Below are 17,138 nucleotides of genomic sequence, written 5' to 3' on the forward strand. Positions count from 1 at the left end.
AATTGTAGTACAATGGGATTGAGGTTGTCTGTGTAATTTTATCATATAAATAAATATATTTTTGTATTTTTTTTTACATATATATCATACATTTGTAAGTGAGAATTTTCTACGGGAATTATTTTGAAAAATGTCTAATAAAACATCGTACACTCCGATACTCCCTGAAAAAAATAAGAAACATCGCAGCGAACACGCCTTGCCAGAAATGTTGCACACGAGTATAAAGTAGTGGTGGACAATTATCGATGTTTACGCACAAGTGCATCGATGTTTGCAAAATAAATTGAATACTATCGATGTGTCATCGATATATCGATGCCTCGTCCAGCACTAGTGGTTAGAGCAGACCAGACTGAGCCACTGAGCCACAGCCGCAATCACGTCAATTAATGGACTAGTAATAAATAAGAATAGCGCAAAATACAACTCGGCAAGCAATATGAACTTTCCTCTAGCGAATGCCAACAAGGATACGCTGAGAGCGGCCTGCAAGAAATGCGGCTACGCTGGTCACCTGACCTACCAATGCCGCAATTTTCTCAAGGTAAGCCGATAGCCGAACAAAACACACACTGAGCAGACAGACAGACACACATAGGGAGACATAGAGAGAGAGAGTGAAAATAACACGCGCTTTTCGACGTTCTTAGGTTGATCCCAACAAGGAGATACTGCTCGATGTGGAAAGTACCAGCTCAGACTCGGAGCTTGACTATTTGACACCACTAACCGAGCTGCGCGCTCAGGAGCTCAAGGGCGGCGGCGGTGGCGGCAAAGGCGACATTGTGCCAGCTGCAGCAGCAACAACAACAACAGCAGCAACCGCAACAACAGATAAGAAAAGCAGCAGCAGCAGCAAAAGCAACAACAATAGCAAGAGCACCAAGAGGAGCAGCAGCAAAACAGCAGCAGCGAAACACAACAACACTAAAGCCGAACAGCGACACAAGAAGCGCAAGAGAAAGAGCAAGAACAGGAAGCACAAGAAGAACAGCGACGACACCAAAATCAGGACCACCAGCAGCAGCAGCAGCAAAGAGGTGTCCAAGAGACACAAAAGCAACAACAGCAGCACCAGCAGCAGCAAGAAATCGAAACGTCGTCGCCCCGCCACCAGCAGCAGCAGCAGTTCGAGCTCATCATCGTCATCATCATCAGCCAGCGAGACATCCAGTTCGGATACGGATTCGTCCAGCAGCGACACGGAATCCGATTCGAGTGACAACGAGGAGTCGAGCACGAGCGAATCGGACGAGTATGGCCGGAAGAAGAAGCGTCAGGGCAAATATAAGCGCAAGGCGGAGACGTCAGCGCCGCGACGCAAGAAGGCGAAGGCCAAACGCAAGCGGCATCGTGTCGCCAGCTCCAGTGCACCGGGCGCCAGCAGTTACCTCAGCAGCCTCAGCGATAGCAGCACCTACTAGCAACGGACTACCCAAAGCAGCACCACTTTCCACGCATTTAGTTTCGTCTATCGTTTAGTTAAACAAAACAAAAGCAGACAATGGAAAACAGCAAGTTAGGCGAGTTATTCCTATATATATATATATATATATGTATATATAGTTATACCTACATATATATATATATATATATATATATATGTATGATGATGATGCCAATGTGAGCACAGCTGGCGGTTCAGCTCCCCTGCGCTTCCTCAATTAACAGCAGACTGCCCAAATGTATGCCACACACACAGACACAACATACACACACACCTACACCTACACTCACATTAGTCTTGTCTTAGTGTTAAGGTATCCCTCTCCTATGATTCGCAAATACAACAAATTAGTTTGTACAAATGTGTTGAATGCAGATATTTTGTTTACTATTCGGATTGGGTTCGTATAAAGTCGGGCAAGCCTTAGTCGTGTTTCGGTGTGCAAAATGTATTTAAAAGACACCAAACACATACACACACTAAGAGACATAGTCGACAGGATGAAGAAAGGGTATTCGGCGCAAACTCAAACGGAACGAAGAGCACGGAAGTCTCTGGCATGCCGAAGATGAACTAATCTTTGTAGACAATAGTTAAATTAGAGTAGAGATAAGAGTTTTTATTGATATAGACACACAATGCAAAGTGTGCTTAAGCCTAAGACTCATTGCTATTTGACCGATTGCTATTCGGTTAGCTTTATGTTATATAGTGTTTCGATCCGGTTGCACGTCGAATGCTGAGATTGCCATTACTTTAGACAAATTCAACTAGACTTCAGATAAATTTGCCAAAGAAAAACCTTTGCAAATCTCATAAATTAATTAATTCATTAAATTGACAATACATTGATAAATATCTCTTAGCTAATTAAGATTGACAACAAACATTTTATTATGTTTATTATGACTTTTTACAAAAATATTGAAAGAATACCACTTGTGATAGGTAATACTCATAATTAAAAATGTCGCTTCGTTTTCACAATTTTTGGATAATTTGAAATGACAATTAATATTGTAGATTTTCATATATTTATATATATAATACAACAGTGCTGGTTCAACAAGAAGAATGCCCCAAATATTTACTGAGGCGGGGATGCAGTTGCGCCCTTGCTGGTCGTATACTTGAGCAATGCGTTCTGCATCGCCATGAGACGAGTCTCCAATGCGGCGATCTTGGTCAAGTGCTGCTCACAGTTGCTGCAGTTGGTCATGGTCAGGTTGTCAGCGTTTGTTCGACTCAATGTTGTCGACATGGCTGCGATCAGGGATGTGTTTTGCTGCCGGAGCTCAGTGTTTTGGCTCACCAGATCCTGGCAGAGGGCACCGGTGGTGGTGCGCAAGTCATCGAATGCTTGCTCCTTGACCCTCAAGCTCTTCAACAGAGCACGATTCTCCTTTTTGAGATCGAGCAGCTTCTGTTCCAGCTCCAGCAGCTCATCTTCATCGTTGTCATTGCAGGGCTGCATCAGTTTCCTCGCCTGCAGTAAGCTATCTATTTGCTTGGACGTGCCAATGGCAGCCGAATCGCCGTTATCATTCAAGTGGTGCACGCTGCTGCTGGTGATGTTGCTGTCACCGGTCAGGCGGCACAAGGCCTGCATTATGGCTTCCATTTTCTTATCTATGGAATGACCGGTGGCACGCTGCTCATCCAGATAGATCTCCAGCTTGCCTACGGACATCTGCGGTTCGCTTCTGGGCAGCGAGACAGCACTGCAACTTTTTATCAGCGCCTTGGTGGCTGCCACAGGTGCTGGTGCTGCCATTGGTGCACGTGCATCGTATGTAGTGATAATATCGTCGCCGTATTGTGCGGACTCGCTTTCGCTGTCATCGTTGCTCGCTCGGACTGCTGATTCCGCCTGCATCGTGGTTGTGGTTTTGGTTGACGATGTGGCGATGGCGATGGCTGTGGCCCAGGATTTATCGTTTAGATTCTTGGCTGTTTCGTCTAAATTCATGCCCAGTTTTGTCAGCGCCTGTGTGAACCGCTCCTCGTCCTTGGCCAGTTCAATATGAAGGCTCCAGAAGCAGTGCTCATCGTCGAAGAATTGCAAATAGGTTTGCCGCATTATCACAGTACCTTGGCCGATGCGTGGCTGCGATGATTCTGTCGATTTGGTCAGCAGCAACCGGCTGAGCACCTTAGCCCCGTTTTTGTACACCATCAGCTGGGCGGCACCGGCCTCATTGCGCAACAAAGCCAGGCCGACGCGACCGACAGCATCGTTACCCTTGTACGCCTCGGCCACCACGGCCATCAGCGTCGTCCAGCTCTCGCCCGTCTTCGAATCCGGCTTGCTGTTGCGCTGCAATTTTGTCTTGGGTTTATGCTGTTGCTGCATCTTCTGCTCCGACTGCGGCTGGTAGCGCAAGTTTTTCGTTTCACTTTGCATCAGCTTGTTGTCATCCTCGAAAATCTGGCTAAGATTACGTGGACTGGTCGTGCTGCAATATGACAAACATTGATTGACCATTTGGGTTGCATTAGCAGTTTGACTCTGCACTCACCTGTGCAGCTTCTCAAAGAAGGCCTGATAGTTGTCGCGCTCCAAATCCATTTTAATTATTCCACCCTCTGACCCTCTATTTGAGCTGTCCGCGATTCCCGATGTATTTCTGTATTTTCTGGGTTTGGCTTTGGATTATTGTATGCCAATTGACAATAAGCACCAAATGTGGCTCCTCTGTTAAAACTACGTAAATAGCTTTCACAGAGTGTCAATGGTAAACATTATTATGCCTGTCCAATCAGAAGAAAGGTAATGATATTTTCTTTTATAGGGTTAATTTTTGAACGGGAATTTCATTTCTGGCTGTATGGCTTTGTGTATTTTGTTATTAGTTATTTAATAAATAAATGCTGTGTAACAACAACGCCAAATGAGTATATTTTACTCTTGTCTGATATCGATAGCTCTTGTAAGTGTATTATCGTTTTTAAAAAAGAAAAAACTGATTGAAATTTAAAGACATTAATCGAACTATCGATACAAAATAAGCGCCAGTCGATAGAGATTTGTAGCCATTCCTACTTTTCAATTAAACGGCGATTTTGTGCGCGTCTCTTGGTTAATAAATTATTTTCTTTTCCGCACACTCTCGCTGATACCTGGACTGGAACTCAAAATAGCCAGCCATATGGACACGCCACGTCGTAAACTGCGCAATCTGCACATGGAGAATGTGCAGAACAACAGCACACCCATAAAAATACCACCATCACCGATGCTCAAAACACTTGGACATGGCACCGGCGTCAGTGTCTACCGTTTGGACAGGTCACCCAAACTGGGTAACATACGTTCGCCGTGGGCCGTTAAACGCATCACCCAACGTACCCGAGTCAAAAAGGATCCCATTTACAATGAGCGCATCATACACGAAGCAGCCATTTTGCGGTAAGCACTCCATTTTCCAATTCATATCAGATTATGCTTTGTATGTATTTTCCACTATACACACCAAAATAAGTGTGTGTACACACACACACACACACACCCCAACACACACGTGTGTGTTGCCTCATGCGTCCGTATGTGTACGGTTTATGCATGCGTGTGCATGCATATGCGTGAGTCTTTTTGGTATACACAAAATTATGATACACACAAGTGCAACAACTGCAGTTATATCTGTATACCATATACTATGATAATGATAACTGCTTCGTTTGGCATTCCATAGCACACTGAATCATCCAAATATTGTTGGCTTTCGTGGCGTCTACAAGTCATTGGAGGGTGTGGACGCATTGGCATTGGAAATGTGCAGCACATCGCTGGGCTCCATTTTGGAGGAGCGGCACGATGAGGATCTTGGGCCGTTGCCCGCCAAACACACATTCAAAATGATAATGGACATTGCGCATGCCTTGGACTTTCTGCATACCGAGGCGCGCCTGCTGCACGGCGATCTAAAGTCCTTCAATGTGCTCGTCAAGGGCGAATTTGAGATATGCAAATTGTGCGATTTTGGCGTCACACTGCCCCTGGACGAGAACGGTGAGATCAACTTTAACAAGCATCCGCAGGTGCAATATGTGGGTAAGTACAGCAGCTAGCAACAATAACATCAATAGTAATGGGCCAGCTTTAACTGAATATTTGTTATCATTTTTAAGGAACGGCTTTGTGGTCACCGCCGGAGGTAATGGATGGTGTGGATATCATTGACAGCAAAGCAGACATTTTCAGTTTTGGCTTAACCATCTACGAGACACTGGCGCTGGTCCCTCCACACACACTCGAGCTGGACGCCGCATTTGGCAGCAGCAGCGGCGCCGTCATCGACTTGGACTCACAAGAGCCGGCGATGCCGCAGCGCAAGCAAATGAATCTAACAGATAATTCCATAAGGGAGGACAAGGCGCACGAGTGCGTCGATAATAATGCCACTGATGACTCGGTAGAAGATGAGGATGAGGATGATACCAAAGAGAATGATATCTCTGATTTTTCACTGACCCATGTGGAGCAGGCATATGGAACACGACCGCCGCTGCCGGTTGCCTTTCAGCTTAGCGATGATTACAACTGCATTGTGGAGCTGTTCTATTTGTGCACCAATGCACACAGTGAGGATCGGCCCGCTGCACGCACCATCTGGAAGTGCTTTGAGAACAATGCGGCAAGTGTTCTCGGCGATGCAGTGAATGACTAAACTGCCCCCAAATCGCGCATCGCAAGCTCAATCGTTATTTGTAAACTTAGTGTTGTAAATGCAAAACTTTACGTGAATCTCGATTCCCCTCTCTCTCTCTCTCTCTCTCTCTCTCTCTCTCTCTCTTACTTCCTCTTGTTCTTCCCCTAACTCAACGGCCGTCTCTGTACCTAAATGTAAAATTCCATTTCGCTGTATAAATAATGCAATTACAATTGATCAAAGGCCAATCTTAAAAAAAAAAAAAACAAACAAAACAAATGAAACGTTAAGCTACGTTTTAGGCATTTCAATTAGTACAACTAAGTCGTTTATATTACAAAAATTCCATGTATTCCATATATGTTCAGTAGTTACATAAGTGGTCCTTCATTTTTTAATCATGAATCGCAAATAAACAAAATACACAATACGATGGCAACTATTTGTTATTCAACATTTTAAAATTGGTAAACAAGCGCGGAATTCTACGCATTCTCCTCTGCAAATGGAGAGGAGTTGATGATTGGAAAAGACAAAATAATTCTCAGTAATATTTGTTCGAATTGGTTTGTAATAATCTTCTCTAATCCAGTGTTTTGAGTTAGCTTTAAATTTTTTCTGTTGATGTCCTTGATGTTTATAATATGGGAAAATGCATTTTGTAATATGTTTTCAGTGCACTTAGAAGTTCACTTAAGATTTATTAAAAATACATGCATCATAATATTACTTGATCTTAGACGTTGTTTTTGTTGCTGTTGTTGTTGTTTTTCCAGCAAATGCCGTTGTGAATGCGCTTGCGAGTGTGTGTGTGTGTGTTTTTTGAGAGTGTGTGTTTCTTTGTATAATTATATATTTAGTGTAGAGTTATTGTTGTTCGATTCGTATTAGTTGTATGATTATTATTAAATACACGTAAATTTATTGATTTGACTTGCGCAACGCAGTCAATCTAACATTTCCTTTATATATATGTATATAGTAGTAGGGTATTCGGTATTCGGATTACAATTAGATGCTGCCTTTTAACGCATTACACTAACTATATAGATTTATAAAGGTATGTCTATATCTAAAATATGCCTGTCTCTCATATGTGTATTGTTAACTTCAAGTCCGTAGTTTTTGCATTTCTGCTTCTTCGTTTTAATGTCTTTTGCTCAATTTTGACTACAATAATAATAGATCCGTGTATAAAACTCTATTAGATATATAGTATAGTATATCGTATATTGTATATAGGTGTATAAAACGTTTTGCGTTGCTATTTTTTAAAGGCGCTGTTGGTGTTTTGGTAGTTGTTTTTCGTTTTCTCTTTTCTAGTTCCTCGTCTTTCTTCTTTTCTTTTCTTTTCTTTTCTTTCTTTTTTAACAAATACAAAAACAAAACTTGAACGAGTATTAGACACATTACGAAAAACAATTTAAAAGAAAAATACAATAAAATAAAATAAAATATATATTAAGAATATTAAGTAACACTTTTTTAAGCTCGCACACGTTACATACATATTTAAAAAAATATTAAAATGGAGGGGTAAACAAAAAATACAAAACATTTTTCTTAAGTTTTTAGTTGTAAGTACATACAAAATGTTTAATTGTTGTAGGTGTATGTGTGTGTGTGTGTGTGTGTGTGCCGCAAAGTGCATAAATGGAATGCAATGTTTAAGTTCGAGGCATTTTAAGGAGCGCAGGTGTGTGTTTGTGTGTGTATATAATTATTGCAATTAAACAATTGGTTTACAAGTAAAACTCGCTCGCTCGCTTGCCCTCTCTCTCTCTCTCTCGCTCCCTCTCTCTCTCTCTATATATGTCTTTGTCTTTGTCTGTCTAACTGGTGTAACACATTAATGAATATAATATATATATATATATATGATAATAACAAGGACATTAATGCTTACATTTAAAATACATCATTGGAGGGGGATGAACAAATTAGAGTGGAAAATTAATTAAAACAATTCTGGGATTCGTGCATAAAACTGGAAATGAAAACGTATCGAAATGTGTGGAATATATATATATATATATATATATATATATATATTCCCCATTTTATGTATGTATGTGAGTGGGTGTATGTATGTGTGTGTGTGTGTATGTGTGTGTGTGGGTGTATGTGTGTGTATTGATCCAGTGCCCGCTGCAGCTGTTGCTTATAAATGTTGTTGCTGTTATTGATGATGTGTTGTTGTTGTTGTTTTTGTTTCTACAAATGCAGAACACCATCCTTGACATCGCTGGCCATGATTGTGGATGCATTGGAGGCAGCCTGTTTGTGATGCGTGGACGGTGACGATGTGTGAGTTGTCGTAACTGTAACGTTGCCCGTCGGACTCTCGTCGAGCGTAACGCCAGTCAAATCGACAATATCATCCTGATCTTCATGCTCTAGCTCATCGGATGTGTTTGTGTGATTCGTGTGATGCGATCCACTCGACAGTTGACTGTTCCGCGAGAACGATCCCCGATTCGTGGACGTCAGCGTACGCTGATTGGCCGGCTTCACGGTTATAATCAAATTGGAACTGTTCGCGACCATCATGTCGGTCACCTGAATGGTTGAGTAATTAATAATTAGACATGATTAGGCACACAATGTTTGACTTACTTGATCCAGTGTCTTGCCAGCGACCTCAATGCCATTGACTTCGATGACCTCGTCGTTAACGGCAAGAAGACCGGTGCTTTCGGCCAGACCGCCGGGCACCAGACGCGATATGAAGATGCCCGGCTGCTTCTCCAGCCCGCTGGCGGTCACACGCACCGAGGTGCCGTCGCGTATGTAAAAGCCGAGCGGCTTGTCGCTGCCATGCTTGAGTAGACGCACTCGCCGATGCGTCTCCGGCACAATGTCCACATCAATGATGGCTGACACTTGCCGAAAATCATGCGGTATCGATATGGAGGGCGCTTTGGTCTTGACCGGCGTATGGCCGAGTATGCTGCCAATCAGATTGCGAGGCTTCATCGTGCCAAAGCCCGAGTACTCGTTCAGATCGTCTGTGCGACATTGTAAATAAAATATGTATACATATATATAAGCATATATATAAAAAAATCACTCACCTTTGCGCTGGACAATGACGCGCAGCAGCGGACGTGCTGTTTTCAGTGCACGCCCAAAGTTGTCATCGTTATTGATGGGCAACAGATCGTTGTCGCGCGGATCAATGTAGAGTATTAGAAACTGTATGTTGGCCAGTTTGTGCAGTTGCTCGATGAGCGATGCGAACTTATCGAAGCTCTGCTCGGGCTCATGTCGCTTAAAGCTCCAGCGTCGAAACTCGGCATCAAACTACATGCAAACAAACCAACAAAATTATTTGCACATAAAATAAGCAGTACATTTAATGAACTCAAACTGGCAGCTGAAAACCAACTGTTGCTGTTGTTGGACAACAAGCAACAAGCGCAACAACAACAACCCGTTTCCACTGTCATTTCAACATGCATGAATCAGCAGTGCCGCAGCCGCAGTGGCAGTGGCAGCCTCATTATGATCCATTCGTAAATTCGTTTAATTTGTATCTTATTAAAATGCTAGTTGCTGCTCACCTTTGATTTCACTTCAATTAGATTCGTTTCGGCATTCGCTGCCGTCGCTGCAGTTGTGCTTATTTTATTTTTCGACATTTTTGAGCACTTCCACTTCTACTTCTACTTCCAATCCACTTCCACTTGCACCACTTCCACTGGCACACACAATTTTACAGCAACAGCAACGCAGCACAACTGATGCAGTGCGTTCATTCAAGTGCCGTCGCGGCGCCAACCACCAGCAGCAGCCAGCAAAATTTAATAATGTTCAATAAATTATAATCGGAAAAATTCTAAACTAATACTAAATTATGCGTTGGCGTTTGTGTAAAAAAAAAAACATCGAGACATCGCGATTTTTTTCTTGGAGCACCGCCATTCACCGATATCGTGCGTGCATCCACCTATATATCGATATATTTGGAAACTTGTTCAGTTGGCCTTAGCTCTCTAATATTGGCTAACAATGATATCGTACGATAATGATGTTTAAAGTTGAATCTTCAGTCTTGTCCAACGTGTAAGCATAAATAATTTTAATATTAATTGTTTTGCATTACATATATATCGATATGTTTAACTATTTTCTACGCATGTGGCAACACTTCGTACAAAATGACATTAAAGCTGGCTAGGGGCCCAAAACAAATGGCAAACTTATGTTTTTCTTCTATTTCTCAGTTAATCAGTTAATCAATTTAATTTGAGTAGCACACATTTGTTTTAAAATAAATATAAATCTAATTTCATTCGAAACTGTAAATTCTTCGAGTAATTTTGAATTTGATGTGAAACCTTCCAACGCGATAAGCACGAGTGAGACAACACTAGTGTATGCATATGAAAGGAGTATAGATAGCTGCTCAATAGTACGATCGAGGATACTTTTGCATACGCTGCATGGCAGCAAAGTCAAGAAATAGTAATAATTAACGTAACCAAACGAAGATCCAATACGATTAGACTAAACCTACTAAACACACGTAAGTTATCAAAAGCTAATTAATTAGTGGAGACATTTGCCACCAAAGATACGAACGCATGTAAGCATTAGCGTTGGCCCAAAAGCCACATGCCCCAAAGTGTAGCGCACGCCATACGACGAGGGTTTCTGTAAATGGGAGACTTGTGTTTTGTTGTTTAGCGTGAAGTGTGTGCACAATTGACTAGAAATTGTTTTTTTTTTTTGTTGTTGTGTTTTAAATGTGTCGCAAAGCCAATAACAAAATAAGAGAACAAAACAATTTCAGTTTTCAACGTATTCAAACAATTTCAAAGCAAAGCGTACATCGCAGCAGACATATAAAACGGGCGCACATTGGAAAAACAGCAGCGAATACGAAAGCGAAAACAGAGCAAACCGTTTTTTCCCCAAACTCCCCTCGTTCCCCGCCAATGCACGAGACGCTGACGCGACGCCAGTGAAAATACAGTTAGAAGCCAAGCCAATTTTTAAACTTTACGAACGCTGCACGCAAGCACAGCTTCAGGACATTGGCGCCGTTATTGCAAAAAGGAAACCAAACCAAAAATACAAAAAAAAAATAATACAAATAACACCTTGAGACGCATTCTGAGAATCGCACACAAGTCATCGCACACATCCCCACAAAAATATAGACAACAGGCAGACACACACACACACACACACACAACACCAGCAGACACAGACACAGTCAAGCAACAGCAGGCAGCAGCAGAAGCAGCCATGAGTTCGGTAAATGTAAACAAATGTTTAGCGCAATGTGCGCAGCGAAAATCGAAAAAAAAACAAAACTAATTGCAACATTTTTCAACATTGCACTTTTCAGCAGTACTCGAATGTGGAGAATCTGTCGCCGCAGACCATACGGCAGGTGATGAAGGAGCTGCAGGACATGGAATCGACGCCACCCGAAGGCATCAAAGTGCTGATCAATGAAAGCGATGTGACCGATATACAAGCGCTAATCGATGGACCCGCTGGCACACCGTATGCCGTTGGCATTTTTCGTGTTAAGCTGACGCTGAGCAAAGATTTTCCACAAACGCCGCCAAAAGCGTATTTCCTAACCAAGATTTTCCATCCAAATGTGGCGTCGAACGGTGAGATATGCGTGAACACACTGAAAAAGGATTGGAAACCGGATCTGGGCATTAAGCACATACTGCTAACCATCAAATGTCTACTGATTGTGCCCAATCCGGAATCGGCCCTCAACGAGGAGGCTGGCAAAATGCTGCTCGAACGCTACGATGACTACTCGCAGCGTGCACGCATGATGACAGAGATACATGCCCAGGTATGTTTGTTGCATCAAAACATTCCCATTTCCATTCCAATTCTGATTGCCATTCTCATGTCTCATTCTCTGTTAAGCCGGCAAAGTGCGGTGCTGGCGCCAGCGATGCCAAAGATGATGATGGACCCTCAACAAAGAAGCATGCGGGCGTCGATAAGAAGCTGCAGGATAAGAAGAAGGAGAAGTTGCTCAAGGAGAAGAAGCGCATGCTCAAGAGATTATGAGAGGCATGAAGCAGAGGCTGTCAGACAGGGCGACTAAAACCACTAAAAATATATACATATATGTAGGATCAGCAAGGAATGGAAATGGAGTGAATGCAGTTCAGGCATTGGACGCAGGCAACAATAACAACAACAGCAGTAGCACTAGCAACAGCAACAACCACAAACAAACAAATAACAAAAATTGATGGATGTATCTAAATAGCCAGCAGCAGGCATCAATTTACAGATGAAAACCAAACGACTCAGCAAACAAACAAAAACTTGGCGACAAAAAAAAAACAGCATTCAACAAGCAACCTGAAGATCGATGAACAAATGCAAATGCAAAAAAAAAAAAAAAACAAAGGGAAAGACACACAAAAAAGAAGAGAAACAAAACAACTCCAAAGAAAAATGCATCCAGTAACATATACAAAACCATTATAATAACAAATAACAAAAAACAAAATAAACAACTCAAAAATCATTTTGGTTGCCATCTGTTCAGACAAAACTGAACCGATATTTAGATTGTAGACACAAACAAGCAAAAAACTAAGTAAAAATTAGATGTCCTAATTAATTTAGTGCGCCCCTTCCTCAAACGATTATTGTTTTTTTTTTAAAAGCTCTCGCGCTATCATTAGCATAATTTATGTGTATGTAATTAGTTTAAAGATTTGTCCACGCCTTCACACTCACACACGCACAGACACACTCACACACACACACACACAACACCTCTACACACATTTATTTTTAGCAGCGAAAACATCACCATTGTACCGTTATGAGATCTTCTGTTTAATTATTTCCATCATTTAAACTGTTTAACTTAACAAATTACTACTGAATTGTTATCTTTAACATTCGTGCGTTTTAATTAAAAAAAAAAAAACAAAACAAAACAAAAAACACATACAAAATGACAAGAAAATGAAATGCAATACAAAACACATTTATATTATATATCGAATGAATTTGTAGCATTGAGGAATTGCAAAAGATTTGCACATATGCTATAGTTAAACGGGGTCTCCTAAACGTGATTAAAAAATGACGAAAGAACTATTCCAGAAATGTTTCATTCAACTATTTATAATGACTTTAGTCTCTTTTTGATGTTGTTGTATTCACGTTTTGTAATCACGTTTTGCGCATCTCGCATATATTTCCCCGGTTAGAATTTTTTAGGTTATCTACTTGTGTACAAAATCTAACCAAAAACCAATTTCGAACTAAAAAAAAAAAAGCAAAAAAAAAAATCAGTGACAAAATTATGTGCCCTTCCGATGATAATCCTATGAAAAGCAACATTACTTATTGCCTATATGTTAGATTTCAAAAAGAAAAGAAAAGAAAAACAAAAACAAAACAAAAGATGATAAAGCAATCTCAATTAAATTATCGGTAGAAGTTAAATAAAACACTTTTCGTTAAAATTGTTCTAAAACGAGCGTCACACAACAAAATGAAGAAAAAAAAACAAACAAAAAAAAAAAAATAAAAATCTCAAAAACAAAAATGTATAATAAATTAAATTGAAAATTGAGAGCAATAATAATAATAATAATAATAATAATGCACCGGTTTCTGCGCATATCTATATATTTATATATATATACACAATATATGTATATATTTTTCCACATGTGGTTGCGAGTCAAGTGGCCACACTTGTTTAGGCGCTGCACGTAACGCGTGCCAAAACGAAGGCATTTCCGAGTTCCAATTGTTCTCCAAGCCGGAAGAGTATTTCAGATAGTCGATTTAACGATTCTGTGAACTGCCAATGCGACAATGAGCAATACAGGTGTCTCTCTCTCTCTCTCTCTCTCTCTCTCTCTCTGTGTGGGTGTTTCTCTCTCTCTCTCTCTCGATTTATATATATATTTTGCGCGCTCTCTCTCTCTCTCTTAACAGGGACTGGCAGTTTGCGCCAACGCTTACGCCAACGCCGGCCAACATTCCAAGCGGCTAACCTTCAGCCCAACTCCAAAATTGTCGCAGCTCCACACAACAACAGCCAAGAGCTTGTCGAGCGGCATCGACTAACATATACCCTGTGGGCAACTCCGAAAATACTGCACACCTACTTAAAAATTCTTAGTCGGAGTTTTAAAAATATACAGAAACTAGAATTAACCATAGTCCACAACATACCCGTCATACCCGTTCTCACCCAATTTTGTTTAATGGGTATCGTGCATAAGCCACTGCAACAACAGCAATTAGGAATGCTGTAGTCGAATGTATCCTGAAAATATTATATTCTAGTTTTATTCAAAACTTTGCAAGAAACTGTAAAAAGAAAAACTTATATACCAAATTTGAAGTGTAGCCCATTACAGACATTACAGGACATGGCTATATTGGATCGTATATGCTTTCTTTTGCCTGTTACATACATTTACACAAGACAATTATACCCATTTTCACACATTTTCAATGGGTGCGGGTTATAAAAACAATGAGCGCAAGCTTTTTAGAATGCTGTCGCTCTTTCCATAGAAAACCTGATGAGGCGCAGCAACAACAATCGATCGGCTTGGCCAGTGTTGGACATTAAATGACAATAGCTCTCGCTCGGGCTCCCTCTCTCTCTCTCTGTCTCAGTGAGAGAGCTTACCAGGTATGTGGCTTGAATGAATGCGAACTGCGCGTTGCGAGCTGCGAGCTGCGGATCTGGCTAGCAGATGGACCGCAAAAGCTAAGCTTGTTGTGAATGTGATTTACAGGCGGCTGTGGGGCCGGGAGGGGACTGGAGTGGAGTCGACAATGTGTGTGTGTGTGTGCGCTCGATCGCCAATTCCAATTTGGCTGCGCGCGACAGCCAGCAGCAACTAGCGAGCAGCAGGTAGATCAGTTGTGAATCTGGCACGGACAGACGACAACAAACCATTTAGCTTGGCTCGTAGCAACTCGCAAACGCGACGGCCAAAAACAAAAAAAAATAAAATAAATAAACGTTTTGCGCGCCTCCTCCAAACGTACGTGTGTGTTTTTGGTATATATATACGTGTGTGTGTGTGTGTGTGTGTGTGTCGCCGTGTCGCGTTGCCCAGTTGCAACGTTCGTTGTTGTTGTTATTGTTTTTATTTTCTTCTTTTTTTTGTGGTTACGATAAACAAAACCAAAGCTCAGGCAAATATAGAAAATCTCAAAAACACGCCCTGCCAATAGCCATATTTATTAAATATATATATATATATATATATTTTTGTCTGTGTGCGTCTTTGTTTATAAATGTGTGCGCCAATGTGTCTGTCTGTGCGTAATTTGCATTGTGTATCGAACGAACAGCGATCGATGGCCGATAGATCGATTGATCTGACACGATTGCCTGCGCATGGAAATCCAAAAAAAAAGGGCTAGTCAGCAGGAGGCGGTCGCGTGCCGGGCCCATTGGAATATTTAGATGCTCGGACGCTTAACGGCGCGTGGAATGCGACAGTTGCGTGCGCGCTCATCCGTTTTATTTGCCATTTTCGCAACATCTGTTTGCCCAGTTGAGCGTTTAAGCCAAGCCAGTTGGACAAGATCGACAAAAGAAAAAAACCAAAACTGAACAGAAATATATATCTCTTCAGCTGTTTGCTTTTTTTGTTGTCTTTCTCAAATATTCTATATTTGTGTTATGAGCTGTGTGTGTGTGTGTGTGTGTGTGTGCGCGCCACCGCTTCCAGTCCAGTGTGACCTTGCCTTGGTCGCGCCTGGAGCCGGGAACTGAACTTCAAATGAACGCACTGCGTACTTGACTAAAAAGATCAGATTTTATCTGTCATTTCGATGACATTCCGTTGCGCATGTCGCACTTATTTGCATACATGACAATATTGTCCGTCAATTTCCATATTGCCATATGCCATATGCCATATGCATATGTAAATATACTATAAAAACATACGATTTATGCTTTTAACTGCTCTCACGACCCTCGTCACTCGCACAGCAATAATCCAAAAATACAGTGATCACTGGCAGAGCTTGGCCATTTGCGAATAACTCAATACTTCTACAAATCTCACTCTCTATCTCTCTCTCTCTCTCTCTCTCTCTCTCTAAGTTTACCCATACAACAAATAAAACGTTGATTATCACAACATAATTACTTCAAAAGAATTCATTATGTGTAATGTCATGGGAAATTCTCTCATAAAAATATCAAATATTTTCGTCGATTGCAAATCACGATTCTTATCTAAAGCACTTTCGGAGTGTTACACTTAGCGAGAGATCACTGTGCTGTATTCACTTATTGTGTGTGGGACGTCGAAATTGAGTAAAGTCGCGCAAATAACTCGTTCATTTCGTCATTTTTAGCAACCGTCAATAAGAATCTGTTATACATATATATATATATATATATATATATATATAGAAGTGGATATGTATATGTAATAGTGTAAATCCATATAAACAAACGCCTTGAGATTTGTGTGTCGCATCGCTAAAATCTTCCAATTGGTTTTTGGTTTTCGGTTTTGTTTTAACTTTTTCCAAACTTGAGCCGAGAACGCTTTAGTTATTTGAGAATTGCGTGGTTGTTGCGGGTGTTGGTGGTGGGCGGTCAGTTCAGGTTCGTTTTGGGCCAAATACGTAAAACTCATTTTGACCAAAAGCGTTTTATGAACATAGTGGGCGCCAAAAACCACCTAACAATTGAAGCTGTAGCCGTCAACACAAAAATGCGAATTCCGATGGGAGATGTGCCAGCCAAACCAGACAGAATCAAATGTTTAACAATAAAAAGGAATAAAACGGCTCGTAAATAGAACTGTGCAATTGTGAATAACTATTCGAATAAGTCGTGCGTGACGTGTTTGCGTTTCGTGAGTCGATACGCGCCCATCAATATCATACATAATCGTAGCAGGATAATTCCAATTGTTGACATAACCTAAGACTTTAAAAAACGGTTATTATTTTACTAACGAAAGCACGAGCACACGCCGGCTTAGCGAAGACCGCAACCAAACGAAGCAATATGCACGAAAACTTTT

At 41.2% G+C, this 17,138-nt stretch overlaps 5 protein-coding genes across 7 annotated transcripts; 3 read left to right on the forward strand and 2 right to left on the reverse strand.

The window, feature by feature from the left end:
* Window positions 1-331: 331 nt before the first annotated feature.
* Window positions 332-1,550, forward strand: LOC116805573 (protein SREK1IP1). Its single transcript, XM_032738228.2, has 2 exons — window positions 332-547; window positions 654-1,550. The coding sequence occupies exons 1-2, from the start codon at window positions 443-445 to the stop codon at window positions 1,425-1,427; spliced, it is 879 nt and encodes a 292-aa protein (XP_032594119.1). The 5' UTR covers window positions 332-442; the 3' UTR covers window positions 1,428-1,550.
* A 770-nt stretch (window positions 1,551-2,320) lies between these two features.
* LOC6564575 lies at window positions 2,321-4,373 on the reverse strand. Of its 2 annotated transcripts, none has more exons than XM_001991362.2 (2): window positions 3,970-4,373; window positions 2,321-3,906 (listed from the first exon to the last, which is right to left on the reverse strand). In XM_001991362.2, the coding sequence occupies exons 1-2, from the start codon at window positions 4,017-4,019 to the stop codon at window positions 2,538-2,540; spliced, it is 1,419 nt and encodes a 472-aa protein (XP_001991398.1). In that variant the 5' UTR covers window positions 4,020-4,373; the 3' UTR covers window positions 2,321-2,537. The 2 variants fall into 2 exon arrangements, with proteins under 2 accessions (XP_001991398.1, XP_032594118.1); XM_032738227.1 differs by having other exon boundaries at window positions 2,321-3,897; window positions 3,970-4,360.
* A 118-nt stretch (window positions 4,374-4,491) lies between these two features.
* LOC6564574 (lymphokine-activated killer T-cell-originated protein kinase) lies at window positions 4,492-6,532 on the forward strand. The gene is made up of 3 exons (XM_001991361.3): window positions 4,492-4,859; window positions 5,146-5,504; window positions 5,582-6,532. The coding sequence occupies exons 1-3, from the start codon at window positions 4,600-4,602 to the stop codon at window positions 6,118-6,120; spliced, it is 1,158 nt and encodes a 385-aa protein (XP_001991397.1). The 5' UTR covers window positions 4,492-4,599; the 3' UTR covers window positions 6,121-6,532.
* A 1,734-nt stretch (window positions 6,533-8,266) lies between these two features.
* LOC6564573 (partitioning defective protein 6) lies at window positions 8,267-9,929 on the reverse strand. The gene is made up of 4 exons (XM_001991360.3): window positions 9,666-9,929; window positions 9,177-9,405; window positions 8,719-9,110; window positions 8,267-8,661 (listed from the first exon to the last, which is right to left on the reverse strand). The coding sequence occupies exons 1-4, from the start codon at window positions 9,741-9,743 to the stop codon at window positions 8,317-8,319; spliced, it is 1,044 nt and encodes a 347-aa protein (XP_001991396.1). The 5' UTR covers window positions 9,744-9,929; the 3' UTR covers window positions 8,267-8,316.
* An 819-nt stretch (window positions 9,930-10,748) lies between these two features.
* On the forward strand, window positions 10,749-13,002 carry LOC6564572 (ubiquitin-conjugating enzyme E2 S). Of its 2 annotated transcripts, none has more exons than XM_001991359.2 (3): window positions 10,749-11,364; window positions 11,459-11,929; window positions 12,007-13,002. In XM_001991359.2, exons 1-3 carry the CDS (start codon window positions 11,356-11,358, stop codon window positions 12,151-12,153), a joined length of 627 nt encoding a protein of 208 aa, XP_001991395.1. In that variant the 5' UTR covers window positions 10,749-11,355; the 3' UTR covers window positions 12,154-13,002. The 2 variants fall into 2 exon arrangements, with proteins under 2 accessions (XP_001991395.1, XP_032594180.1); XM_032738289.1 differs by having other exon boundaries at window positions 11,328-11,364; window positions 11,462-11,929.
* Window positions 13,003-17,138: the final 4,136 nt, after the last annotated feature.

This window comes from Drosophila grimshawi, unplaced genomic scaffold, assembly GCF_018153295.1.
Source record: "Drosophila grimshawi isolate 15287-2541.00 unplaced genomic scaffold, ASM1815329v1 contig_848, whole genome shotgun sequence".
In the NCBI taxonomy this organism is placed as follows: Eukaryota; Metazoa; Arthropoda; class Insecta; order Diptera; family Drosophilidae; genus Drosophila; species Drosophila grimshawi.

What these genes read in the sequence shown, in the direction of transcription:
- LOC6564574 (XM_001991361.3), top strand. Translation starts at nt 4,600, where the DNA reads ATGGACACGCCACGTCGTAAACTGCGCAATCTGCACATGGAGAATGTG. An exon ending in CACGAAGCAGCCATTTTGCG is followed by an intron (nt 4,860 to 5,145) that starts GTAAGCACTCCA and finishes GGCATTCCATAG; the next exon opens with CACACTGAATCATCCAAATA. An exon ending in TCCGCAGGTGCAATATGTGG is followed by an intron (nt 5,505 to 5,581) that starts GTAAGTACAGCA and finishes ATCATTTTTAAG; the next exon opens with GAACGGCTTTGTGGTCACCG.
- LOC6564573 (XM_001991360.3), bottom strand. Translation starts at nt 9,743, where the DNA reads ATGTCGAAAAATAAAATAAGCACAACTGCAGCGACGGCAGCGAATGCC. An exon ending in TAATTGAAGTGAAATCAAAG is followed by an intron (nt 9,406 to 9,665) that starts GTGAGCAGCAAC and finishes GTTTGCATGTAG; the next exon opens with TTTGATGCCGAGTTTCGACG. An exon ending in CTGGCAAGACACTGGATCAA is followed by an intron (nt 8,662 to 8,718) that starts GTAAGTCAAACA and finishes TCAACCATTCAG; the next exon opens with GTGACCGACATGATGGTCGC.
- LOC116805573 (XM_032738228.2), top strand. Translation starts at nt 443, where the DNA reads ATGAACTTTCCTCTAGCGAATGCCAACAAGGATACGCTGAGAGCGGCC. An exon ending in AATGCCGCAATTTTCTCAAG is followed by an intron (nt 548 to 653) that starts GTAAGCCGATAG and finishes CGACGTTCTTAG; the next exon opens with GTTGATCCCAACAAGGAGAT.
- LOC6564575 (XM_001991362.2), bottom strand. Translation starts at nt 4,019, where the DNA reads ATGGATTTGGAGCGCGACAACTATCAGGCCTTCTTTGAGAAGCTGCAC. An exon ending in TTCTTTGAGAAGCTGCACAG is followed by an intron (nt 3,907 to 3,969) that starts GTGAGTGCAGAG and finishes GTCATATTGCAG; the next exon opens with CACGACCAGTCCACGTAATC.
- LOC6564572 (XM_001991359.2), top strand. An exon ending in TGACAGAGATACATGCCCAG is followed by an intron (nt 11,930 to 12,006) that starts GTATGTTTGTTG and finishes TTCTCTGTTAAG; the next exon opens with CCGGCAAAGTGCGGTGCTGG.